This window comes from Caretta caretta, chromosome 13 (genome assembly GCF_965140235.1).
Source record: "Caretta caretta isolate rCarCar2 chromosome 13, rCarCar1.hap1, whole genome shotgun sequence".
NCBI classification, from domain to species: domain Eukaryota; kingdom Metazoa; phylum Chordata; order Testudines; family Cheloniidae; genus Caretta; species Caretta caretta.
Genome location: NC_134218.1, coordinates 38,025,092 through 38,051,045, shown reverse-complemented (window position 1 = coordinate 38,051,045; position 25,954 = coordinate 38,025,092). Strand labels below are relative to the sequence as shown.

The 25,954-nt window shown below is 62.3% G+C and overlaps 2 protein-coding genes across 7 annotated transcripts; one reads left to right on the top strand and one right to left on the bottom strand.

Annotated features, from left to right (window-relative positions):
- Nucleotides 1–863: 863 nt before the first annotated feature.
- On the bottom strand, nt 864–24,631 carry NFATC4 (nuclear factor of activated T cells 4). Of its 4 annotated transcripts, none has more exons than XM_075118923.1 (10): nt 24,201–24,631; nt 8,228–9,158; nt 7,152–7,314; nt 5,328–5,527; nt 4,418–4,590; nt 3,840–3,980; nt 3,506–3,561; nt 3,106–3,232; nt 2,259–2,804; nt 864–1,791 (listed from the first exon to the last, which is right to left on the bottom strand). In XM_075118923.1, exons 2-10 carry the CDS (start codon nt 9,037–9,039, stop codon nt 1,724–1,726), a joined length of 2,286 nt encoding a protein of 761 aa, XP_074975024.1. In that variant the 5' UTR covers nt 9,040–9,158; nt 24,201–24,631; the 3' UTR covers nt 864–1,723. The 4 variants fall into 4 exon arrangements, with proteins under 4 accessions (XP_074975024.1, XP_074975025.1, XP_048676481.1 ...); XM_075118924.1 differs by lacking the exon at nt 24,201–24,631 and adding an exon at nt 19,209–19,292; XM_048820524.2 differs by lacking the exon at nt 24,201–24,631 and adding an exon at nt 11,712–11,992.
- Nucleotides 15,101–25,227, top strand: LOC125622328 (ubiquitin carboxyl-terminal hydrolase CYLD-like). Of its 3 annotated transcripts, XM_048820301.2 has the most exons (15): nt 15,101–15,473; nt 16,066–16,498; nt 16,746–17,078; nt 17,185–17,290; nt 17,753–18,072; nt 18,308–18,476; nt 18,651–18,792; nt 19,226–19,348; nt 20,050–20,141; nt 20,383–20,446; nt 20,778–20,919; nt 21,029–21,137; nt 21,646–21,764; nt 21,955–22,171; nt 23,296–25,227. In XM_048820301.2, the coding sequence occupies exons 1-15, from the start codon at nt 15,460–15,462 to the stop codon at nt 23,478–23,480; spliced, it is 2,568 nt and encodes an 855-aa protein (XP_048676258.1). In that variant the 5' UTR covers nt 15,101–15,459; the 3' UTR covers nt 23,481–25,227. The 3 variants fall into 3 exon arrangements, with proteins under 3 accessions (XP_048676258.1, XP_048676261.1, XP_048676262.1); XM_048820304.2 differs by lacking the exon at nt 16,746–17,078; XM_048820305.2 differs by lacking the exon at nt 21,955–22,171 and having other exon boundaries at nt 23,296–23,488.
- Nucleotides 25,228–25,954: the final 727 nt, after the last annotated feature.

The window sequence follows — 25,954 nt, the reverse complement described above, 5'->3', positions numbered from 1 at the left end:
CAGGAGGGTCTCTCTGCTCCTGTATCGAACCGCCCCGCGTCCAGAGCAACCCACAGCAGCTAACCCCAAACAGGCCAGCAGTAATTATCCCGTGACTGTTATTCCGTATAATGGGCACTGGGGCAGCAGAGGGTGGGGGTGGAGAAGGGGCGGCTGTACTGTATAAGGGGCACTAGGGGGCAGCAGAGGGTGGGGGCGGGGAAGGGGAGGCTGTACTGTATAAGGGGCACTAGGGGGCAGCAGAGGGTGGGGATGGGGAAGGGGCGGCTGTACTGTATAAGGGGCACTAGGGGGCAGCAGAGGGTGGGGGTGGAGAAGGGGCGACTGTACTGTATAAGGGGCACTAGGGGGCAGCAGAGGGTGGGGGCGGGGAAGGGGAGGCTGTACTGTATAAGGGGCACTAGGGGGCAGCAGAGGGTGGGGATGGGGAAGGGGCGGCTGTACTGTATAAGGGGCACTAGGGGGCAGCAGAGGGTGGGGGTGGAGAAGGGGCGACTGTACTGTATAAGGGGCACTAGGGGGCAGCAGAGGGTGGGGGCGGGGAAGGGGAGGCTGTACTGTATAAGGGGCACTAGGGGGCAGCAGAGGGTGGGGATGGGGAAGGGGCGGCTGTACTGTATAAGGGGCACTAGGGGGCAGCAGAGGGTGGGGGTGGAGAAGGGGCGACTGTACTGTATAAGGGGCACTAGGGGGCAGCAGAGGGTGGGGACGGAGAAGGGGCGGCTGTACTGTATAATGGCCACTAGGGGCAGTATTGTCACCCCACTCCACCTTCCATCCCCCTTCCCCCCTTTCCCTCTCCCTCCCATCCCCACTTGCCCAGCCTGTGCCTTTACTCCCGCCCCCCCCCGAATCAGACACGCTTTTATTGTATTGAGCTGTTGTTTTTTTAATCAATTCATTTCATTACAAAACAAACCAAGATTCAAAGAAAAGGAGAAAAAATAAATGGTATAAAACTGGATATTATCACAGATACCCCTCTCCCCGTGCCCCCCAACAATACCACTGTAGTCATTAATGCCTTCTTGTCCCCATGGGGTGGGGGAGGGAAATTTAGGGAAGGGGCTTCCATGTGACACCATGGGGTGGAACCTCCTCCCCCACTCTATTGGAGAGTTACTTTACCCCATGGGGTGTGTGTGTGTGTGTTTCGTATACCCTGCAAAATCTGATGGCTCAAACTCCCCCCCACTTCCCCACCATTAGCCACATCTGCCCCCCACCCCCATTGCTGAATTGATGGGGCTGGGCTCACACAAAGGGGATAGGAATATCCCCCTTCCCCTGGTTGGGTATTTTTGCCTGATAGGAAAATAGCTCCAGGAGGGAGGCGGAGAATGGGGGTGTTATAGGCCGGGGGCCCCCTCACTCTGCATCTGGCATATGCTGTGAAGCCCAGATGGTAGGGGCATTTGGGGGAGGAGACCAGGGGGTAGGAGTGGGGACTTCAGAGTCATCCTTCCTGGATGTAGAAAGAAAGAGAACTAGGACAGGCGGTCAGAGAGCTAGGATGGATGGACGGAGCTGTGATCGACGGACAGAGAGCTTGGACAGACGGACAGAGAACTTGGATGGATGGATGATTGGAGGTGTGACTGATGGACATAGAGCTTGGACAGACAGACAGACGGACGGACAGAGAGTTTGGACAGATGGATGAACAGAAATGAGATGGACAGAGCTTGGATAGGCCAGGAAGGACCCAGGAGCAGCCAGGGTCTCAGCTCCCTCTGCCCTCACAGAGCGGCTCCGGGAAGTCACTCAGGTCCCGGCCAATGATCTCGGTCACTAGGAGAAAAGAGAGGGGAAACCAGAGTGAGGGCCAGACAGACCCTGAGCCAGACAGACCCTCGCCCTGGGGCTGGATCAGAGCCAGTGCACCCTGGAGGGGAAAGGCCCCGTGTCCCATTCCCTAGCCCATGAGCCAGGCTGTCCCTCGCCCTGGGGTAGGATCAGGGCCAGCGCCCCATAGAGGGGAAAGACCCTGATTCCCATTCTACATCCTGTGATCAAGCCAGGGGAGGGATAGCTCAGTGGTTTGAGCATTGGCCTGCTAAACCCGGGGTTGTGAGTTCAATCGTTGAGGGGGCCATTTGGGATCAGGGCAAAAATTGGGGATTTGTCCTGCTCTGAGCAGGGGGTTGGACTAGATGACCTCCTGAGGTCCCTTCCAACCCTGGTATTCTATAATTCAGTCATTCAGCTTTAGAGCCGGGTGGGAGCCAGCGCCCCCTAGAGGGGAAAAGTCCCGTTACCTTCCTCCAGCGTGATCCCCTGGACAGGCAGGCTGTCACGGAAAGCCGCCCGGTATCCGCTGCCCCTGGGTTTCTCCACCTCCTCAGTCTCCCCCGACTCTGGATCCCCCCAGTTGGGGGGCCCGGCTCCCTCTGACAGTGGTGGGGGGGTGAGCTGGGCAGAGGCTTGGAAGTGTGGGGGCCGGTAGCCCAACGGATGGAAGTGGGAGGGCACCGTCAGCCCAGCCCCCCCATACTGCTCCGTGTGTGGGTAGTGGTGGGAGGGCTCAGTGGCCAGGCAGCGGTGATAAGGGGGTGTCAAAGGGAGCAGTGGGGGCCCATCAGGGTATGGGGAGGGGCTCCCAAAGGCCGCAGGGGAGGGAGAGTAGCCAGCCCTGTAGGGGGAGTCATCACGGTAGCAGGGGAAGTGAGGGCGACTGGGAGAAATGTCCATGTCCCCAGGGCCCTCGGGGGGATAGGGGGGACTGCAAGGGGGCACTGGGGAGGAGGGGCCAGGGGGGAAGCTGCGGAGTGGGGAGGAGGGGGGTGGCTCCTCCTTGAAGATCACTGTGGGGATGGGGGGGAGGGGGAGAGGGAGGGAGAGAGAGAGAGAGAGTCAGAGACTGTGGGGGGAGGGAACTGCCCCAAATCCTTCCCATCAAACAGCATCCCTCCCCTCTTCTCCTGCTCTCTGCCTCCTGCTCCTTGTCTATTTGCCATCTTTGCCCCTCCCCCCAGCCCCCACTAACCATGAGACCAGGTGGGAATCACGCCCCCAATCGCTGCCTCCCCAACCTCTTCTCCTTCCTCCTCCCCCATCTCGTGCCCCTCTCCCCATTTACACGACTCCTCCCCCCGCCCCACTCACCAGGCAGGTATTTAAAGGTCTGCGTTGGGCTCCGTTTCCGCCGCCCATTGGAGACGTAGAAATAGACTTGGACAGGCCGGGCCACCTGTGGGTTGCTGTATTCTGGGACTGTGAGGGTCAGCGTGGTCTGGAGGGGGGGGGAGAGGGATTTCGGGTGAGGGGGGGCATCAAAATTCCCTCATCCTGGATGGGGCTGGAATTTGGAATCTGTTCCAGGAATCCAGATCCAGGGTCGATCCACTCCTGGATTTACTGCACCCCCACTCCACTCCCCCAGGGTCGATCCACTCCAGGATTTTCCCCATTCCCCACCCCGCTTCCACATGGGTGATCAGCTCCAGGACTTCCCCTGTCCCCCACCCTGTTCCCCCAGGGTGGATCCGCTCTGGGATTTTCTCACCTCGTTGCTCTTGAGCCGGTTGATACAGGCCTCCTCCTCCCATTGGAGCTTCCCATCTGAAAGGAGAGAGGTTATTGGAGAAGAGGCCATGGAGGAGTGGAGCAAGGGGGAAGGGAGGGGGGTAGGGAAGGTCCTGGGGGGGATCTCTCCAAGTGCAGGGAGCGGAGGCATTGTAGGTCCAAGCGTCTCTGGGCATAAGGGTGCACAGAAGGGACGGTGGAGAAGAGGGGATTGGGAGGGTACCAGTGGGGTGGGGGGAGGGATTGTGGCTCCCAGGGGGCTTCCCAAGTGCAGGGGGCAGGGAGGAGATGGTGGGGGTGGGGCTCACACTTACCGGGACCCCTCTCAATGAAGACGACCTTGGAGTCGGGCAGGAAGTTGGCGCCAGATAGCACCATCTCCTCGCCCCCACGCCCCGACCCCGTGCTGAGGCTGCATCTCTCCACCAGGGGGAGCTCCTGCGCCGAGCGCTGGGCTGGGGGCAGGAGAGGGTCAATGGTGAGTGCCCAGCCCCACGGACGGACACCCCCCACCCCACCCCGTGACCTCTAGTGGGGCCTGTAGTGGGCATGGACCGCATAGTCCTAGTTCGACCCACCACAGCCCCCAGCGGGGCCCATAGGTGGCACCAACCAATCGCCCTGGGCTGACCCACCACGGCCCCCAGCGGGGCCCATAGGTGGCACCAACCAATCGCCCTGGGCTGACCCACCACGGCCCCCAGCGGGGCCCATAGGTGGCATCAACCCCATAGCCCTGGGCTGACCCACCACGGCCCCCAGCGGGGCCCATAGGTGGCACCAACCAATCGCCCTGGGCTGACCCACCACGGCCCCCAGCGGGGCCCATAGGTGGCACCAACCCCATAGCCCTGGGCTAGCCCACAGCGCCCCTTGGCACCTGGGCACTCACAGCACTCGATGGGCACGGAGGCAGCTTGGATGGAGACGACCTTCCCATTGCCCTGTGGGACGTGGACCCTGAACACGAGCCGGACCCGGGTGTTCTTGCGCCCTATATCGGTCTCGCCCTTCCGCAGCTCGATGTCCGAGTTCCGCAGCTTCAGGATCCCCGCGCAATCAATGCTGGGGAAGGGAGGCAGGGTTAGGGGGCCCCCTGGAGTGTGGGGGGCAGGTCAGACCCTGGAATGGGGCCCTTGGGTCTGGAAAACCTAGAACCGGGTCCCTGTGTTGTTCGGATTGGACTCTGGGGTGCAGGTCAACCAGGAGAGGGAGAAAGCCCAGAGCTGGATCCCAGAGCTCCCTGGATTGGCCTTTGGGGTGCAGCTGCTGGATTCCCCACCCCACCCCCTGCCTCCCCGGACTGGACTCTGGGCCACAGCCTTTGGGGAAGGGAAAGGCCTGGAAGTGGATCTCTGTGCCCATCCGAACGGGTTCTGCTGTGTAGCCCCTGTGGAGATAGGAAGATTGGGAGCAGGATCCCTTTATACCCTGGAATGATCTCTGGAGGCACCTCCCATGCCCTGGAGGACGAGAAGACCTGGGCCTGGATCTCTGCATCCCCTGGATTAGACTTTGGGATGCTGCCTCCCCTGGGAATGAGGGGAAGATCTCGAACCAGATCCCCTGTGTCCCTGCAGTGGACTCCTGGTCCAATCTTCCCGGGGCAGGGTGGGGTGGGGGACACCAGAATTGGATTCCTTTGCCATTGGCATGGATTCTGGGTGGAGTCTAGAAGTGGCACTGCCCTGGGATGGGGAAAAAAATCCAGAAGGGGATCTCTGCTCCTTGTGGAATGGACTCTGGGTGGCACCGCCCTGGGATGGGGAGAAAATCTTGAAGCAGCTCCCCAGGGAACTCACTTGGCCGCCATGTTGTTCTCGGGCAGCAGGGACATCTCCAGCACCTTGGTGCTGCTGAGGATGGTCTCGTAGCTGGCGGTGGCCACCATCTTGCCGGTGATGCGGTGCACCTGGTAGAAGGCATGAGGCCGCAGGTTGCGCTCATCGGCTGTGCCGATGAACATCTGCAGGGTCAGTGGCTTCTCGTCATAGCCCAGGAGCTTGCCAGGAGGGAGGGGGAGAAGGGGAAGGACAGTCAGGAATCAGGGGCCCGATCTGCTCAGCCTGTGATCCACCAGCCAGGATTTCCCAAGGAGAAGTATGGGAGGGTGACATGAAAATCCTGGCCTGGATCCGTCCATGCAGAATAGAGAGGGGGGTTGGGGAAACCTGGACTGGATTAACCCCCCAGGGAATGGGGAGAGAGGGTGGGGGAAACACACACCAGGTGCCCCCTCCATGGGGAATAGGGAAGGAGTCTGGGGGAACCCAGACCGGATTCCTTTTGCTGTCGAGACAGGGATTTGGCTTTCCTGCCAAGGACCATGCCTGGACTGGATCCCAGGCAAATGCCCCTACCCCATGACTCAGTTTCCCACCCCTGAGGGAGCTTGGGTTCTCTCAGAGCCCCATCGTGTGCCTCGTCCCCCCCACAGCTCTCGGAGTCTGGATGCCAGCCCAGCCAGGGTGGGGCGACGCCAGCGGTTTGGTGGTCTCCCCCAGGGCGGGCCCAGCTGTTTCCAATCAGCAGACGGGATGCACAGCTGGACTCGATTTGGGTTGGAACAGAAACAAGGGGGAAAAATCCTTTCCCCCCCAGACCTGGGTGAAATGGAATGTTTGGGGGGGGGGAGGACTCATGGGGCAAGCTCCCCTGCACGAGTCCGAGATGGGAGGTGCTAACTGGGGTGAGGTTCCAGGATACAGGGGATCTCCCTTGCCTCCAGCCCCCAACACCCCCTCCACTCCCCTACCACCCTACCTCCTCCAGCCCCCACCCCTAAAGCCCCCCCACAAAATCACTCCCCTCCAACTTCTTCAAACCCCAGAGCCCCTCCTCTAAAAACCCTTCCCTTCCATCCCCAGAGCCGCTCCCCCACACGCCCCCACCCTCAACCCCTCCATCCTCCCCAACCCCTCCCCCACACTCTGTTTCTCTTTTGCATACTCTGCCTTTCACAAATTAAGACTGATCTTTGTGGGTGTGGGTGTGCGCGCACACCTGCTGCCCCCTGCTGGAAGGGCTGAGCCCTGCTGGGTGTGAGTGTGTGTCTGTGTACCCACACACGCATGCGCGGCCTGTCCCTGGTCTGGAGCGTGGGAAAGGGCACCCTTGCATGTGCACTCCCACCCCACCCCCGCAGCTCCAGCCGGCAGGCCGGGGGGGGGGGGCGGCCTGCAATGAGAGGGGGATGTGACCCCCTCCAGCCCTCCCCGCCCCCTGCAGATCCACTGTCACACAGAGCCCCTCACAAGCAGGCCGGTCTGGTGGGACCCAGCCGGAGCAGAGCCAGGACAGTGAAGGAGTGGAGCAGAAGGAAACGAAAAGGCGAAGGGCGCAGAGCAAGCGGCGAAGGACGCTAGCGGCTGAGGAGGCCGCTGTCCCCACCCATCCTGTCTCTGTCACCCCCATCCTGCTCCCCCCATCCCTGGGACCCACCTGCCATGGAACCCATTGCTCCGTAACCACCCACGCCACCATCCATAGTCATGAGAAACTTGGGGTCACAGCTTGGGGGATCCAATCCCTGTCACCCCCCACCCCAGCCCAGGGGCCACTGGAGACGCCTGGAGATGGGGCTAATGGGGTGAAATCCAGGGATGCCTCCAAGGAAGCTCAGGTACCTTCACCACAGGGTGACCTCCTGGGGCGGCCTTCACGGCACCCCGGCTGCCCTCGGTCTCGTAATGGGCCCGGTGGTGGGTCCGGGGCTGGACTTCGATCTTCAGCTCGTATTGTTCATACTGGCTGGGCAGGGGCCAGTCTAAGGGAGGCAGAGCGGATGACCTAGGGCAGAGAAGAAGACAGGTGTCCAAGGATGGCACCTTGGCCTCTAGGAGGCGCCGTGCTGCAGGAAGTGTGTGTGGTGGGGGGCTCGGCAGGGGGCCTCTGCCCTGGCCATCAGTGCTGGCACTAGGGGGCGCTGTGCCACAGAGAATAGGGGTTGGGGCTCCCCCCCCATTAAGTGCTGGCCCCAGTGCTGCAGGGGCTCAATAAGGGGGTGTGCTCCCCTCACTGTCAATGCTGGCCCCAATGCAGCGCTAGGGGGTGCCGTGTTGCTAGGGGTGGGGCAGGGGACATTGCACTGCAAAGAATAGGGTTGGGGACTCAGTAGGGGGCACCCTCCTCTCACTGCCAGTGCGAGGGGGCGGGCTGTGTTGTAGGGGCAGGGGGTAGGTCTAGGGTGGCTCAGCAGGGGACATTGTGCTGCAGGGAATGAGGCCGGGGGCTCCGTAGCGGGCGCTCTCCCCTCCCCGCACAGTGCGAGGGGGTGCTGTGCCACAGGGGCTCCCTAGGGGGCGCTCCCTACGCAGCCCAGGCTGCAGCATCCTGGGGTTTACCTTAAGAGGGAAGGTGCGGTGCCGCCAGGAGCCGTGTTTACGGCAGCTGCCACCGGGCGTGCTGAGCCGGGCTCTGGGATCTATAACAGGAGACATGGGCCCGTCTGCCGCGGGGCCAGCTTGACAGCTTGTTATTATACAATGGAACCGCTGCCAGCCGCAGCTGCAGCCCGGGGAGCAGCTGGCAAAATGGGACTGGCTGGCGCAGCAGGGTGGGGAATGGGGCCTTTCCCCTGTAGGGGGCGCCGGCTGGGATCCTGCCTGAGGGTGGGGACTGGCTGGGGCAGGCGAGTGGGGCCTTTCTCCTCTAGGGGGCACTGGCCGCACTGCAGTGGGCGGGGTCCTTCAGTAGCTGGTACCTGAAGATGGGGCTGTGGCCCCCGATCCTGGCCTTGGACCAGCCCAGTGGGGAGGGCACGGCCAGATAGTCCATCCCTTCCTTGCGGGCCGCCCCAAACCCCCCGTCGTCACCATTGCAGCATCCCTCCTCCTTCCGCGTCAGCGCCACCGTCTGCTCAGTGGAGGTCTTGCGGGCCTTCTGCGGGATGCTCTCAGCTGGGGGGTGCTGCCCGGCAGCCTCGTAGGGCGGCCCCTCCCCACCTGCCCCCTCCGCCCCCTCCCCGCCCCCCTCGTCGCCCAGGCTGCCGCGGCGGGAGAGGCAGGGCGAGGCCGAGGAGTGGGTCTCCGAGCTGGAGTAGCGCCGCTTGCCGCAGGGCGAGGCCGGGCGGGGTGCCAGGGCCACCCAGCCATCCTCAGCCCCCCGCCCGGCAGGGTACAGGCCCCAGGGCTCCTCCAGCCCGGCCCAGGGCTTGGGCGAACCACAGGGGGAGCTGAGGGCAAAGCGGGCGGCAGCTTCGTTCAGCTCCCGCTCCACGTCGTCACCGCCTGCCCCGTCATCGTCCGAGAAGAAGCTCCAGGGGGAGGCGCTGCCACTGCTGGCGGGGCTGGGGGTGAAGAAGCCGGAGGCCGGTGGGGCCTCCCGGTAGCTGCCGTGGGCTTCCAGGGGCAGGTAGTCGCGTGGGGAGCAGTCCCACTCGGCGCTGGGCGAAATGGTGGTGATCTGGATGCTGGGGCACTCCAGGACGCGGGCGTCAGCCCCCAGGCGCACCCACCGCGCCGGCTGGCTCTCGAAGGTGTCATCCCGTGCCGGGCGGGGCGGGGGGGAGTGCATGCCGGCCCGGGGGCCCCCGACCAGGCGGGGCGGGCAGGGGATGCCCAAGGGGGAGGCATAGGCCGGTGGGTCACCCAAGGCCAGGGTGCAACACGGAGGGAGGTCTTCAGCGTCAAGGTCTGTGGGGGGAGAGAGGAGGAGAGATGGACAGGGATGGTGGCAGGGCTCCTCCTGTCCACCAGGGGGCAGCAGACACACACACAGCAGGGCTCATCCTCTCCACCAGGGGGCAGCAGGGACACACACACAGCAGGGCTCATCCTCTCCACCAGGGGGCAGCAGACACACACACAGCAGGGCTCATCCTCTCCACCAGGGGGCAGCAGGGACACACACACAGCAGGGCTCATCCTCTCCACCAGGGGGCAGCAGGGACACACACACAGCAGGGCTCATCCTCTCCACCATGGGGGCAGCAGACACACACACACAGCAGGGCTCATCCTCTCCACCAGGGGGCAGCAAGGACGCGCACACAGCAGGGCTCATCCTCTCCACCAGGGGGCAGCAGGGACACACACACAGCAGGGCTCATCCTCTCCACCAGGGGGGCAGCAGGGACTTGCACACAGCAGGGCTCCTCCTCTCCACCAGGGGGCAGCAGGGACACACACACAGCAGGGCTCATCCTCTCCACCAGGGGGCAGCAGGGACACACACACAGCAGGGCTCATCCTCTCCACCAGGGGGCAGCAGGGACACACACACAGCAGGGCTCATCCTCTCCACCAGGGGGGCAGCAGGGACACGCAAACAGCAGGGCTCATCCTCTCCACCAGGGGGCAGCAGGGACGCGCACACAGCAGGGCTCATCCTCTCCACCAGGGGGCAGCAGGGACACACACACAGCAGGGCTCATCCTCTCCACCAGGGGGGCAGCAGGGACTTGCACACAGCAGGGCTCCTCCTCTCCACCAGGGGGCAGCAGGGACGCGCACACAGCAGGGCTCCTCCTCTCCACCAGGGGGCAGCAGGGACACGCAAACAGCAGGGTTCCTCCTGTCCACCAGGGGGCAGCAGGGACGCGCACACAGCAGGGCTCATCCTCTCCACCAGGGGGCAGCAGGGACACACACACAGCAGTAGTAAATTGTTGTCTCTCTCTCTAACACACCCACACAAACCAGCAGTAGTAGGCTGGGGTCTGTCTCTCTCTCTCTCCAGTAGAGGGCAGCAGCAACATAGTTTATCACACCACAAATGCCCTAGCGCAGCGGCAGTGACCCCTGTTCCCCCCTTGACAAGGCTGCACCCTGGAGGACGCCAGGTTCCCGTCCGGCCCAGGGCCGTGGCATTTCCATGGGGCCCCAGACAAGAGGGCCAGGAATCTTGCGGGCAGAAACGTCTGTGCTGAAAACCACCGGCAGGAAAGCCGCCTTCCCACGAAAACACAAAGAGTTGGAGAGACACAAAGCAACGTGATCTCAACCCAATTGCCAGCTCCGACACACACCTGCTTCTCATTTAAGGCCCCATCTCTGCCCCTTTCCTCGGGTGGGCCCTTGGCCGGGGGAGGGGTTCTGGGGCTGTGATGTCAGACACCTTCGCCCCAGCCATGTGTCCAGCAACACGGGAACCCCAAGAGCCCTGAGGCTGGGCTGCCTGGGACCTCCCCTGCACCCACAGCGCCCCCTGCTGGGGCTGGAGTAGCTAGGAGCTCCCCCCCAAAGCCAGCCCTCCTGCCCCACTCCCCAGAGCGCCCCCTGCTGGGACTGGAGTAGCTAGGAGCTCCCCCCCAAAGCCAGCCCTCCTGCCCTGCTCCCCACAGCGCCCCCTGCTGGGACTGGAGTAGCCAGGAGCCCCTCCCACTCCTCACATCACCCCCTGCTGGAAGGGTCTGGGGTCAGGGGGCTGCAGACCCCCCCCCCCCCAATGATCGGGGTCTGGAAACTTGATAAACTGGGCACCAGCTCTGGGGCCTGAGACTCTCCCCCACCCTGTGGAGTGGGGCAGCCTGGCCTGGGATGGGAGGGGGCCGACACATGAACCCAATTAAAGGCGCACTCGCCTCCACTGGCAAGGCCTGGGTCGCCATGGGAACGTGGGGCACAGGGCCAGGAATGGGGGCGGGGGGAGTACGAGTCTGAGGGCGCTAGTTAAAACTGTGTGTCAGACAGACGGATGGTGGGGCAGGACACACAGACAAACCACCATGTTCCTCACAGCCTGGGGGGATCTGTGTGTGTGTATGTTGCAGGACAGGGTTGGAGAGCATGGGACCTGATGGACAGACACCCGAGGGAATTCTCTTCCCACCCCCCATGGCTGGGCTGTTCCGGGGCTGCGAGCTTCCCCAGAGCAGTGCCCCAGCTGGATGGGACGTGCATGGGGGGGGGGGGTACTCTGGGGCTGCAAGCTTCCCCAGAGCAGTGCCCTGGCAGAACGGTCCGGGGCTGGGGCCGGCAGAGAGGCCACCCGTAGCCCTTGCCAGGCTCTTAGCATCCATCCCAGGGAGCTGCTCTTCCCATAACGTGAGAAACCAGAAGGGGTGTGTGTGTGTGTGTGTGTGTGTGTGGAAACCGAGCCCCCCCCTCCCCCTCATCCTTAATAGGACAAAACTTTCCATGCTCTTCCAGCCAGGGAAGAGCAGAAATCCTGCTGGCCCTTTAATACTCTCTCCCAGCCCACGCTGGCCCTTTAAGAGCAGCCCCCCCAAACCCCACATCCCTCACCTTCCAGAGACACCCCCATTCCCGGGGGGTCCTTCTCCTCTTCTCCAAAGATCAGCTTGAATTCCAGATCCTCGTCTTCGCAGCTGGCCGCCCCCATGAGAGAGGCTGGGTCGACTGGGGGGAGGGGAGCGTCCCCCAATAGGGTGGGATATATGGGAGGTCCTAGGGGGCGCCCCAATAAACCTTCACCCCCTTATTCCACCGGGGGGGGCAAGATCTTCCTTCTCTCCCTCCTTCCCTCGCCTCAATTTTCGACCTTTATTATAACGTCCCCAAAAAAAAAAAAGTTGTCCCAAACTTTTCCCCAAGCCCCGCCCACATTCCCCCTCCAAGCCCCGCCCCCCACTCCCGCCTTCCTGTGATTGGTCCCAGCCCCGCCCCCTCAGCCTGTCATATTTAAGGCCCCGCCCACAAACCTATTAAAGCTGGAAAAATAATAAATCCATTCCTGTCGTCCCTCCACCCCGTCTCCCTCCGGATGGAACAACCCGCCCCGTGCCGATTGGATGGTTGCCCGCAGAGCCCCGCCCTCCCCGGTAGAATGCATTTGGGTCGGGTCTCCCCCATCTGGAGATTTAAAGAGACAGAGTCTGATTTTGAAAAGGGAAGGAGAAGCCAAGTGCGATGGAAACCTTTCCCCTCTAGGGGGCGCCGGCTCCGTGCCGGCCCCAGAGCGGGGACTGGCTGGTTCCAGGGGGTGAGGAATAGAGCATGGGGCCTTTCCCCTCTGGGGGGCGCTGGTGACTGGCTGGCTAAGGGGGTGAGTAATGGGTCCTTTCCCCTCTAGGGGGCGCCAGCTCCGAGCCGGCCCCAGGGTCAGCAGGCGGCTGAAATCTCTGCAACCCATTCCCGTTCAGTCGGAGGATCCGCTCTGGTTTCTGCTCTGACCTGTGGCTGGGTGAAGCTGTCCAAAGAGGGGTGGTGGCCAAGTCCCCCCCCCCCTCCCCACCGTCGCCTGTGCAGACCTCGGGGTGGGCTGCTTGGAAAACCGGGAGCAACTTCCCCGTTGCAACTGGAATGGGCTTGCTGCAGCCCCCTCCCTTTGCCCCTGGAAATAGCCAGTGGGATGGAAGACCTCTGGTCTAGGAGGGTCCCCACCCAGATCTCCTGGTGCCCCTCACTCCTGACCCGCAGCCCCTGCGAGCTCAGCCCCGGAGGGGTTAATGTTTTCAGGTTCCCTTTGCCATGACCAGCGAGTAAATGACGTGGTTAAGAAAATCCAGAACAGCCCTGGTCTCCCTCGTTCTCATTAAACTAATGGAAACCAGGCCAAGCTTGGGGGGCTGGGATCGGGGCCAAACGTCGGGCCTGGCCCAGCCTGAATCGATATCCCAGCGTCTGGGCCGGCTGGGGCCCCTGGGGGGGATCAAAGGCCTCGCCCCCGAGCTGGGTGGGCAGTGCTGCCCTTGAACCCCACCCTTCACCAGCCCTGCATCTCAGAGATCCCCAACCCCTCCCCTGGCCCCTCTGCACCCCAACCCTGCAGCCCCCCCCGTCTTGCCAAACCCTGGCCCTCCAGCCCCACACTGTCCTTCCAGAACCCGACCTGAGCCTCTCCCCTACTTCCCACTCTGCCCCCACCATGCCCCCTTTCCGCTCCAGCTCTGTCCCCCAGCCTCCCCTCCCTTATAGCCCCGGCCTGAGCCTCTCTCCCCATCTCACCACCCCTTCTAGTACAGGTGCCTCGACCCCCCATTTCCTTTCAGACCCCTCCCCCAACTCCCTACTCTCCAACCCCCCACGTGCTCCTTCACTTCCCCTCCAGCTTCCCTTCCAGGCTCCCCTCCTGCCCCCACTTCTCCTCTACCCCCCCCCCCACCGCAGCTCTTCTCCCATCTGACTAACCCTCTCTAATCCAGTGGCCCCAACACCCCCACCCATTTCCCTGCAGACCCCCCCTCCCTTCCGCGCCCCGAACTCTCCCTCCTTACTCCTCCCCCAGTTCCTTTACCACCCCCCCGACCCCCCCCAGATGATTCGCACTCCCCCAGCCCTTCCCCCATGTCTGTGTGTCCCATTGACGTGGGTCTGGCTCCGCTCTCCAGTAGAAATCACGCTCCTGAGAGCTGGACTCTGACCCGAGACTGCGGAGACCCCCCCCCCCCCCCCCGCGGCCGGGTTCGCAGCCCGCCCGCGCCGATCCGTCCGCTTCCCCAGGGTGTGTCGGAGAAAGAAAGAAAAGGGGAAAGGACCAGAAAGGACAAATCTCAGCCTCAGAATGTCACCTGCCAACTTAGGTCCCCCATGTCCAGCAGGGGGCAGAGTGACAAACTCTCCCCCCCCCCCCCCCCCCCGCCACAAGCCTGCATGGAGTTATCAGCACCTGCCCCCCCACAGTGCCCATTGTACTGTACAGCCGCCCCCACCCTCTGCTGCCCCCTAGTGCCCATTATACAGTATAGCCGCCCCTTCCCCACCCCCATCCTCTGCTGCCCCCTAGTGCCCATTATACAGTACAGCCGCCCCTTCCCCGTCCCCACCCTCTGCTGCCCCCTAGTGCCCATTATACAGTACAGCCGCCCCTTCCCCGCCCCCACCCTCTGCTGCCCCAGGACAAAGCTTCCAGCTGGAGACCAAAGGGTTGTGTGGCGGGGTGAAGACCGGGGCATTTGGAGACCTGGACCACTGGCACTAAGGGGAGAGGGACAGAGCCAGGGCCAGCCAAGGGGACTTCAGGGTCCGCGCGGCTCCCAGGAGCCTTTATCTCAACCCTGGCCTTTGTGGGGGACCCAAGGTCAGGCCGACAAGGCGTGCCATGCGAAGCAGGGAGTATGTCTGCCATCGCTGCCGGTACCCCCTGGGTGTCCTGGGCTCACAAGGATCCCAGCCATGGTTCATCTGGGCTGGATCAGCTGAGCTGAGCCCCGCAGAGGAGAGGGGTGGCTGGTACTAAAGTTCCTGTCTCAGAGGCCATGGGGGTCCTGCTGGGGCCCCGGCCCAGTGAAGGGGTCACTCCCAGGAGACGGGTGCCTGGCAGGGTACAGTGCAGCCCTGTGGCTGGGCGACAGGGACAGGGGTGATACTGGGATTGGGAACGGGAGTTGTGGCTGCCATGGGATAGTCTGCGTCACCCGCAGGACCACCCAGTGCAGCTCCACGTCAGTGGGGCACAGGCGTGTGGGTCAGAGACTGTACATGGTCCATCAACTTGAGCCAGATCCACCCCCTGCCTTCTGTCATACACAGAGCAGGGCTGCTGCCCCCCAGAAGTGGGTGGAACAGACAGACAGAAACCCCCTTTTCGTAGTGTCAAACACTAGACCCCACTGCCATAAAGCCAGCCTGCTCTTTCTTTCTTTCTTTCTTTCTTTCCCCACCCCTCTCCACCCTCATTGGCTCCTCTCCCCTTCATCACACCCCTTTGATTCACACCCCCTTTCTCTCCAGCCCCACCCCCAGCCTCTGCCACTTCCTCTTTTGTTGTTTTCAGGGTTCCCACACGAGTCCCCCAAGGGGTGGGGGAGAGCTGGGACGCTCCTCGCCCACTCTCCCTGGCCCCACGGCCCCTGTTCTGGCAAGGCAGGGAGCGGGGGAACGAAGAAGACTTCCTGGAGGACGAGTGGCGAAGGAGGGGGAGGGCAGTTGCGGGCTTGAGGTTCTTCCCACCCGGCTGACTCTGTCTCCTTCCCTCTCTTTCTGAACTTTCTTTTCTCTCTCTCTCTCACTATCTCTCTCTCTCTCTTCCTCCATCCCTTGTGCTCCAGCTCGTCGGGGAAACCCCACCACGACTGATGATATCCGGACGGGGATGACGGGCGACAGGCGAGTCTCCGTCGGGTACCAGGGACATCCTTTCCCCCAGAGCAGGATGGGCCCCCGTGGCCCTTGCCCCCAGAGCAGGATGGGTCCCCGCAGCCCGTCCCCCTAGCAGGATCATAGACTCCCTTGGTGTTGGGGTCCTGAGTTTCCCCCATCCCAATGTTCCCCTCAGCCTGCCTGGTCTCTCCCACTCCCCGTCTCCTAGATCAACCTCCCCCCCGCGCCCGCCTGGTTCCCCCACTCCTGTTCCTATCCACGGGCTGCTCAGCCTGGTCTCTCCCCCCACCCATCGACCTCCCCCCACAGTCTGTTTTCCCCTGCCTCCCAGATGGGATTGACCCCTCAGCCCTGGCTGCCCCCAATTATCCCCTAAACCTGGTCTCCCCCACTGATATCCCCGCCCGCTTGGTCTCCCCCCTCCCCTCCAGGATACTGGTTTCTCCGGATCAGCTCCCCAGCTTGGTGTCCCCCATCCCCTCCTAATGCCCCCCTAACCTGCTATCCCTCTCTCCTGGGTGTGCCCCTCAGCCCAGTCTCCCCCGCTCTCCTCACGCAGCAGTCAGCCCCTCTCTGATCTCCTCTCTCCCACCTCCAGGTCTCACCCCCCCATCACCATGCGGCCACGCCGGTTCTTCATCTTGGTGCAGGATTTCTCTGGGGAAGGTGGGGGGCAGGTGCCCCGGGGCAGCCTCCTGAGCCAGGCGGGCGAGCCCCCCGCTCTGGACTGCCCCTTCTGGGCCAAGCTGCTGGACACGGAGGCCATGGTGCAGCTGCCGGCTCGGGCTGCACGGGAGCTGAGCAAAGAGCAAGCCGGGATGCTGCAGGCCGTGACCAATGGGGACGAGCGACTGGGGCTCTTCAGACAGGAGGGGCTGCTGCGCAGGCGGGGGGCCCTGCGCCCAGGGGACCGGGTCCGGGTCCAGATCACCTCGGCCTCCGGGGAAAAGGTCCGGGGTGTCCTGCGCTACCGGGGACCCATGGGAGACAGCAAGGAGCAGGCTGGAGTCATCTTTGGGGTGGAGCTGGTGGTGAGTGAAGGGGGAGCCTCTAGGGGGCACCAGCTCCAGTCAAGGATTGGCTGGACTGGGGGGAATGGAACATGACGTCTTACCCCCCTAGGGGGCACCAGCTCTGACCCGGGCCTGGTGGGCTAAAGGGGGTGGGGGATAGGACATGGGGCCTTTCCCCTCTAGGGCGCACCAGCTCCAATCTGGCCTCATGGTAGGGGACTGTATCAGGCATCCATGTCAACCCCCCTATTCTGTTCCTCTCCAGGGATCAGCGGCTGGGAAGGGTTTTACCGACGGCTCCTTCAGAGGCCAGAAGTTCTTCTCATGCCGGGAGAACTGCGGGGTTTTTGTGCCTGTGAGCCGGATTGAGCCGGATGAGGGGGCCGAGTGCAGCCCCCTGATAGCTCCCCGGGGCAGCCGCCGGGCATGCACCAGGCTCCAGCTGGCCACAGGGGACCCCCTCAAATCTTCTCCACCCCTGGAGCTCGGAGATCGGGTCTTCTTCAAGATGGGTGACAGCGCCCCTGGGGGCACTGTGTTTTTCTGCGACTATCTGCCCAAGAAGGAGATGGCTGGGGTCTTCGTGGGGATCTGCCTGGTGAGAGGGTGTTGACCCCCAACTTCCAGGGTGGGATCAGACAGCAAGATCCTTATTGAGAGGATCATAATTGGGGGCCCCTTTCCTGAATCCCCTTATTTTCCAGGATCAGCCTGTTGGCTCATGGGATGGCAAATTCAGTGGCCAATCGCTCTGCCACTTCCCCTCTCCGGAGCACGGGATCCTCCTGCCAATCACCAAAGTCCATAAAGGTAGGACCTACAGTAAACAGCAGGGGCGGGAGGCCCTCTGGGCTCGGCTTCATTGTACGGGGCGTTGGCCCTGCCCATGTCATGCGGTCGCTGAGATACAACAGCATTTCTTGGCCAACAAGATGGCTGCCCTCATGGCCTCTCTCCCAGCCATGCAATGGGACATAATGACATCCCTTCCAGACCCTCCGACTAGCTGTCCAAGATGGCTACCCTAATGGCGGTCACTTTCTGCCAGCCAAAATGGCCACCCCCCTGTAGCGGTCAATGCCTGTTGGCCAAGATGATCACCCCAGTGCCAGTCAGTGATCACTGGCCAAGCTGGCCTCCCCAGGGGTGGTCAAAGCCTGACAGCCAAGATGGCCATCCCAGTGGTGGTCAATACCTGATGGCCAAGATGGCCATCCAACAGGCCCCATCTGCTTAATGTCTGCCATGTTGTTTTGGTTCCTTTCCCTACAGAAAAGGCTGATGAAGGCCCCAAGGCCTTGAGTGATGACCCCTCCCTAAGGCTCCTCGATGACCCCCCATCCCCCTCCTCCATTCGGTATCCACCCAGGCCGGAATGGGGGTCCCCTCATGGCTCTCCCTCCTCCCTGTTGATGGGGGGCACTGAGGAGCAGGGGGAAGGGGAGAAGGAGGAAGGAGAGGAGGAGGAGCTGGCTTTTCCTCTGCTGGAAATCAACTCAATGGTGGAGGTGCACGACCCCCCCATCTACGGGGTGATCCGCTGGATTGGGGCGCCGCCGGATGTGGGGGAGACCATTGCAGGGCTGGAGCTGGTGAGACAATGGCAGACATCTTGCAGGGGACAGACATGGGGGTTTATGGGACCCCAACCCTGTCCTGAGTGGGGTCACCCCCATGGGGCAGGGTATGGGACTCCCATCCCATCTTTAGTAGGGTCAATCCATGGGAGGATTATAGGGCCCCCCAGCTGCCTCCCTCCTGGGGTCATCCCATGGGGAGCAATGGGACCCCTGGCCCCCTTGACACAGTCCCTGCCCCTCTCTCCAGGAGGAGCCGCTGCCCTCAGGCTGCACGGACGGGATCTACCGAGGGATGCGGTACTTCCAGTGCCCGCCCGGCAAGGCCCTCTTCGTCAAGCTACGCCACTGCCGGCCCGATGCCCGCTTCGGGGCTCCCCAGCCCCCTGAGAACCCCGTGCTGCGCTGCAACTCACTGGGTAAGTCCCTGGGGGCCTGGCAGGGGAGAGATGGAAGGTGGGGGGGCACGCCACTGCGGGGGGGCGGGCATTGGAGGGGGTGGGGACAGAGCTGAGGGGGGTGTCTCCCTATAGGGATGGGAGGGGCGGGCTAGTGATAGCGATCCCAGTCCAGGTCTGCCTCCCCTCCCACAGCTTTCAGGGTCTATGCCAGCGAGCGGGTGCCAGAGGACACCCCCCCAGGGCTGGGTGAAGAGGGGGGGCAGCGCCTGATGGGCTGGAAGAAAGGGATCCAGGGCCATTGCAACTCCTGCTACCTCGATGCCACCCTCTTCTGGTGAGTGACTTCCCCCCCACCCCCCGCCCTAACCACTAAGCCCCACTCCCCTCCCAGAGCCAGGGAGAGAACCCAGGAGTCCTGGCTCCCAGTCCCCGCCCCGGCTTTATTCCCTAGCCCCCACTCCCCTCCCAGAGCCAAGGAGAGAACCCAAGAGTCCTGGCTCCCAGCCCCCACCCACCTGCCTGCCTGTTCGTTGGCCGCTCTAACCACTGGGCCCCCTTCCCTCCCCTCCCAGAGCCAGGAATAGAACCCAAGAGTCCTGGCTCCCACCTCCCCCGCCCTCTAACCACTAGCCCCCATTCCCCTCCCCGCACTGTGGAGAGACCCCAGGAGTCCTGGCTCCCAGCCCCCTGCTCTAACCACTAGCCCCCACTCCCCTCCCAGAGCCAAAGAGAGAACCCAGGAGTCCTGACCTTCCTTGCCCCCACAGCATGTTTGCCTTCAGCTCCGTGCTGGACTCGCTGCTGCTGCGCCCCGCGGACAAGAACGATGGGGCGTCTTACGAGGAGACCCGGGACCTGCTGAGAACTGAGATCGTTAACCCCCTGCGCAAGTGCGAGCATGGGGGGCGGGTGTCTCTCCAGGGGGTGAGGGGTCCATGGAGGGGTGAGGGGGGGTCTCTCCAGGAGGCAGGTGGGTCTCTGGGGGTGAGGGGTCTATGGAGGGGTGAGGAGGGGTCTCTGGGGTTGAAGGGGGGTCTCTCCAGGATCCAGGGGGAGTCTCTGGGGGTGAACAGGGGTCTTTCCAAGGGCAGGGGGGTCTCTGGGGGTGAAGGGTCTGTGGAAGGGTGAGGGGGGTCTCTGGGGATGAAGGGGGTGTCTCTCCAGGGTGCAGGGGAGTCTCTGGGAGAGACAGGTCTATGGAAGGGTGTGTGGGGGTCTCTGGAGATGAAGGGGGTCTCTCCAGGGTGCAGGAGGGGTCTCTGGGGGTGAAAGGTCTGTGGAGAGGTTGGGGGGTCTCTGGGGGATGAGGGGGGTCTCTCCAGGGGGCAGGGGCTCTCTGGGGGTGGGGGTCTATGAAGGGGTGAGGGGGTCTCTGGGGGATGTGGGGGGTCTCTCCAGGGGGTAAGGGGGGTCTCTGTGGGTGAGGAGGTGTTTGGGGGAGGGAGGAAGGGAGGGGGTGTCTCTGGGAGAGGCTGGGGGTGTGGCAGGTTCTGTCCAGGGGGAGGGAGTCCCAGCGGGAGGGGGCTGAGGGGGAGGTATGTAGGCAGATTGCCAGTGGGGTAACCCCCCACCCCCCACCCCCCACCCCCAGACACGGCTACGTCTGCGCCACCAAGGTGATGTCCCTGCGGCGGGTCCTGGAGGCAGCTGGACACTCCCCAGGCTTCACCAGCGAGGAGAAAGGTGGGGTGGGGAGGGGAATGGGACAGGAGGAGCCGGGGTGCAGGGAAGGAGGTGGGGGAGAGTGGCGGGGGGAGGGGCAGGGTATATGGGGCGAAGAGGTTGGGGTGCAGAGGGAGGGGATGTGGGGAAGGGGCCACAGGGGAGGTTTGGGGGTGCAGGGGAAAGGGGTGGAGGGGCTGGGGGAGGGGGGCTGGGGGAGCAGGGGGTCCCCGCTCTCACCCATGCATTCCCCCCCCCCCAGACCCCGAGGAGTTCCTCACCCTGCTGTTCCGGGTGCTGAAGATGGAGCCCCTCTTTAAGATCCGGTAAGACTCCCCCAGCCCCTCATTCCCCTGTCTGGCCGGCTCCTCCCCCTCCCCATCTGCCTGACTGGCAGGGTCTCCCCTCCCTCCACCCCCCCCACCACTGTCTGCCAAACACCCGCTACCCCACTACCCCGCTTATCCCCCCCTACAATTCCTTCCAAAGTCCCCCTCCCAACCCCCCTTCCTCACACCCTCTCCATCTCCCCGCTACACATTCCCCTTCTACTCCTCCTCTGCCCCCCTCCTAACACCCCCCAGCTCCCCCCTTTCCCCCTCCACTCCCCCCGCTCTCTGCCCCCCACTAACCCCATCTATCTCTCCCCCCACCCAGGTCAGCGGACAAGGACCCCCAGGGCTGCATCTTCTACCAGATCTTCATGGAGGGTGGTGCAGGGGGGGCAGGCCGGGGGGTCCCCACAGTGCAGCAGCTGCTGGAGGGGTCACTGGTCGCCGGTGACCTCAAGTTCACTGAGGTGAGAGGTGGGGGACAGGGGGAGGAGCTGGGTGCTGGGGGGGGACTGGAGCCCCTATCCCCCCTTCCTGCCCCCCCCACTAACCCCTTCTTGCCCCTACCCCCGTCAGGCTCCCTCCTGCCTCATCCTGCAGATGCCCCGCAATGGCAAGGACTACAAGGCCTTCGCCACCATCCTGCCCAGCCTGGAGCTGGACCTCACTGACCTGCTGGAGGACAGTAAGGGGGGGGGCAGGGGGAGGGCTGGGGGGCGGTGGGTAGCGAGAGAAGGAGGGGACAGCCAGGAGGTGGGCAGGGGGCAGGAGATGTGAGGAATGTGGCAAGACGGGGGTGGATGGGGGGCAGTGAGGAAGGGGGAGGTTTGCGGGGAAGGGGAGGGGTCAGCAAGGAGGAGGGTGGCGGGGGGTGCGAGAGGGTTGGGGTCAGAAGAAGGTAATGGGGGAGGGGCACAGAAAGATGGACGGAGGGGCGGAAATGGGGGAGGGGCACAGAAAGATGGACGGAGGGGCGGAAGGGTCACAGGGAGGTGGGGGGAGTGGAGGGGTCAGAAGGAGGGGGTGTGGGAGGAGATGGTGGAGGAGGGGCAGGCAGCCGATGGGGGTGTTGGGGAGGGGGTAGCGGGAGGGGGCAGGGTGCAGGGAGGTGGTGGGGGAGGGGAAGCAGTGCGGAGGGGGTTTGGCCCTGGGGTGCTGGTGCTGTGACTGACCACCCCCCTCTGCTTTGACAGCCCCCCGGGAGTGCTGTATCTGCCAGGATCTGGCGCGGAGCGAATGCCCCGAGTGCTACGGGGACCCCAGCATCGGGGCAGGGAGCACCCGTCAGTACTGCACTGTCTGCTGGCAGCAGGTACTGCCTGCTGGCCACCAGGGGGAGACACGGCTATGGGGGTGGGGGGGCACTGGGGGCCAGAGGGGAGAAGGGGATGGAGGATGCAGGGAGTATTGGGGGGTGGGGGAGGCAGAGGTGGGTGTCTGGGGGAGGTGGGGGGGGTTCTGGGACATGCTGTTCCCTGTAATCACCCCCTCCCCCCACCCAGGTTCACCGTCACCGTGCCCGGCGCTCCCACCACCCCCGCGCCCTGCGCCTACCCCCAGAGCTGGAGCACCTGCCACCCCCACCAGGCCCCCTGCCCCGCCAGACTATGCAGCTCTACGCCGCCCTCTGCATCCAGACCAGCCACTATGTGGCCTTCGCCCGCCACGGTCCGCACCGCGGCCAATGGCTCTTCTTTGACAGCATGGCCGACCGCCAGGGTGAGCTGTGCGCCGGCCCTTTAAGGGCGGCGGGGGGGGAGGGGGGCGGTGTCGCTGCAGGGGGCGTGGCTGGGGGCTGCCCCTGGTGGGCACCCCAGGAATTGCAGCAGGGAGACTCCCGTCTTCCTTCCTTCTTTCCATCCATTTTCTCTCTCTCCCTTTTCTCCTTCCCTCTTTTTTTCTTTTCTCTCCTTTCTGTCCTTACCTCCATTTTCCTCCAGCTCTTCCCTCTTTTCCTTCTCTCATTTTCTCCTTCCTTCTTTTCTTCCATTCTCACCATTCTTTCCCCTTTTCCTTCTCTATTTCCATCTGTTTTTTCCTTCTCTCCCTTTTCTCCTTCCTGCTTTCCTCCACCTATTTTTTTGCTCTCTTCTCCTTCCCTCTTTCTCTCCATTTGCTCCTTCTCTTTTCAACTTCTCCTTCCTTTTCTTTTTTCTTTCTCTCATTTCCCTTTCCTCCTCTCTCTCCATTTTTTCCTTTTCCTTTTGTCTCTTTTTTCTTTTCTGTCTCATTTCTTCCCCCTTCCCCCTTATGAGTCCCTCTCCATTTTCTCTTCTCTTTCCCATTCTCCCTCTCTCCCCTTTATATTCTTCTCTCTCTCCATTTTCTCTTTCCCGTTCTTTCCTTTTCTATATTCTCTCCACTTTCTCCTTTTTCTGTTTTGCACTTGTCTTTCCCCTTCACTTTCCCCTTTTTCCGCTCCTTTTTCTTCCCCCCAATTTCTCCTCCTTTATATCCATCCTTCTCTTCACTTTTTCCTTCTCTCTCTTTCTAGCTTTTGTCACTCCTTATTTCTCCCTCTTTTGTTTCCAATTTTGTTTTTCCTCTCTCTCCTTTTTCTTATTCTCATCTTCTCTCTCCATTTCTCCATTCTCCTCTTCCCATTTTCTTTATCCATTCCTCTTGTCCCTCTTTCTCTGTTAATTTTCTCATTCCCTTTTTTGCTCCATTTTCTCATTCCCTTCTTCCTCTCTCCATTTTCTTGTTCCCATCTTCTCCCCCTTTCCATACCTTCCCTCCCTCCCTCCCGCCTCTATTTTATTCATTCTTTTTCTCTCCTTTTCCTCCTTCTCTCTTTCCCTCTCTCCTTTTTAACCCCTTCCTTCCCCCTTCTTCCTTTCCAGGTGGCCAGAATGGCTTCAACATCCCACGGGTCACACCTTGCCCGGAGGTGGCCGACTACCTGGAGATGAGCCCGGAGGAGCTCCAGGTGCTGGACCCCAAGTCCCTGCCCCCCTGCGCCCGACGCCTGCTCTGTGATGCCTACATGTGCCTCTACCACAGCCCCACCCTTGGGCTCTACAAATAGTCTCTCCCCTGGGGTAGAGGGATACGGTGACTGGGGAGAGGGCAACGAGACTCCATCAGCCCCAGGACTGCAGCCCAGTGAGGGGACTTTATTTGCACCATGAATGGGACACCTGTGCCTTTAAGAAGCGGCTGGGAACTACTTGGACCTATAGCTCAACCTTGGTATCCTTATGCCCCTTAAAGGGGCTGGATCAGAGCTGACGCCCCCTAAAGGGGAGAGGCCCTGTGCCCCATTCCCCTCCCTCCGAGCCAGCCGGTCCTCCATCCTGGGGCAAGATGGGAGCTGGCGCCCCCTAGAGGGGAAAGGCTCCATGTCCCGTTCCCCACCCCCTGAGCCAGCCAGTCCCACATCCTGGGTCCAGATGGGAGCCCCCCTATTCACCCACCTCCAGACAGGTGGTCTAATTTCTGGAGCAAGAGCAAGCACACGAGCTCTGAGTTTTTCTACACCCTGCTGGGGGGACAAGAGGGCCTGAACTCATGGGCCTCAGGGGCTGTCCCTGGTCCCCACTTCTTCTGCTGCTTCCCCCTGCCCCGCCCCCCGTGGCCTGTAGGTGGTGATGGCCCCATTGTGACACCTCCATTAAAAGCGGACAGGACTGAAAAATCCCATTGCCGCAGGCCTGAACCAAACCAGATTTAAGACTCATCCTTTGCAAACCTGCCTGAGTAAACTGGTGACGTATAGGATCACGGCGCCGAGGAGAACCGGACCTACCCGATCTTTATCTCAGCAGCTGGGCTGTGATGCCACTGTGCTGTAGAGGCTTGCCGCACCAAGCAGCCGCTGCAGACATCCTGGAGGGCTTCCAGGAGAGACGGGGGGCAGTGAGGACATCCCTGGACAAGGCCAGGGCTCTGCTGGAATCCGGGGTGCAATCCTGGGCCCCAACCGTTCCAGAAGGAGGGATTTAAACTGGAGCAGGCACTGAGAAGGGACGACCAGGGGAACGGAGAGTCGGGCTTACGCGAGGGGAGTGAAAGAGCTGGGCTTGTTTAGTCTACCAAAAAGCCAGCTGAGAGGAGATCTGTCTGCCGTCTATAAATACACCAGGCCGGGGGCGGGCTAAATACCAGGGAGGGTGAAGAGCTATTGAAGCTAAAGGACAATGTTGGCATGAGAACAAATGGCTGCAAACAGACCATCAACCAACTCCAGCTGGAAAGGAGGAGGAGGTTTCTCAGCACCAGAGGGGTGAGGGGCTGGAATGACCTCCAATAGGGGGTGTGGGGGCAAATAATCAAGTAGATTTAAGGTTGAGCTGGGGAAATGGATTAATGCAATTGTATGACGGGGAGGGAGCCTTGGAGCCAATCGTCCTCTGTTCCTAATGGTCATGCTTCAGTGTTCCAGACGGCCACTGGCAGGGGTCAGGAAGGGATTCCCCACCCGGTGTATGCTGGGAAGTTATTTTTGAATCACCTTCCTCGGAAGCCCCAGGGATGTCCACTTCTGGAGAGGGGCCATTGGACAGGGAGGGCAGAGGTCTGAGGTCTCCAAGCATCCTCTCTCTCAGGTGCTCTGGCTGGTTCTTGCTCCTGGGCCCAGAGTCTCGCTGGTCGCCGTATGTGGGGCAGGCAAGCAATTTTCCCCCAGCGCAGTTTGGCAGGGACCTGGGCGGGTTGCCTCCCTCTGCAGCATGTGGGTACAGGTAACTTGCCAAGATTAGCTGGATTCCATGGGGTGAGCGTTGGCATTGGACACTAATTGGATTAAACTCCCACTCTGGGTAGGCAAGCCCGAAGAGCGACTGACTTTGTGCCGATTCTGTTCCCAGAGTGGAATGTGATTCACCCCCCAGAGCTACTAGCTTCCCCGGCGTAGACCAGCCCTTAGTGATAAGGAAGGTCACGAGGAGTGGTAGCAAGTTTCACTACCCCCTGCCAGATTGATCCTGCCACGCCCCAAAAGACCTTCACTTTGTGTGGGCCTGCTACCGTCTCTGTGTCACGCCGAGGGTTTGGGATGTCAGGGCTGGTGCCAGAGAGAGCCCAGACCTTAGGCTGGGATCTAAGAGCGATATCCTGAGCTGGGGACCAGGATCAGGGTCCCAGTGCTGATGCCAGGGGCAAAGCTGGTGGCAAGGCCCAAGTACCGATGCTAGGGGTTGGGACTGGAGTCGCCCTTCCAGGCCCGGGCTGGGGTCAGCAGACTGAACCGAGAGACGGGTCCATCTCTGGCTGGCCTCCTTGCACAGCCACTTTCTGGAATGCCTCCTGGGTTCAAATAGGGCATCTGGGCCAATCAGGGACCAGGAGGAAGCTGTCACGCAGTCCGGCCCTCTGAGGCGGTACTTCCTGTGGTGGTGATCTTCCAGGGAAGGGTGCCCGTGGCATGGAGGTGTCAGCCACCCCTGCAGAACCTCACCCCTGAGCCTGCTGCTCTCCTAGAGCCAAGCCCCTGGGAAATCCTTCTGGGGATCCCCTCTGCCCAGGAGTGGGGTTTCAGGTGGCAAGGGTGGGACCTGGCTG

Excerpts from the sequence above, each read along its gene's own strand:
- NFATC4 (XM_048820524.2), bottom strand. The coding sequence starts at position 11,808 with ATGGGGGCGGCCAGCTGCGAAGACGAGGATCTGGAATTCAAGCTGATC. Across the intron at positions 3,233-3,505 it reads ACCGGCTCAAGAGCAACGAG|ACCACGCTGACCCTCACAGT; the intron begins GTGAGAAAATCC and ends CCCCCCCTCCAG. Across the intron at positions 1,792-2,258 it reads GGGGATCACGCTGGAGGAAG|TGACCGAGATCATTGGCCGG; the intron begins GTAACGGGACTT and ends CTTTTCTCCTAG.
- LOC125622328 (XM_048820301.2), top strand. Across the intron at positions 18,477-18,650 it reads GCTGCGCTGCAACTCACTGG|CTTTCAGGGTCTATGCCAGC; the intron begins GTAAGTCCCTGG and ends CCCCTCCCACAG. Across the intron at positions 20,142-20,382 it reads CTTCACCAGCGAGGAGAAAG|ACCCCGAGGAGTTCCTCACC; the intron begins GTGGGGTGGGGA and ends CCCCCCCCCCAG.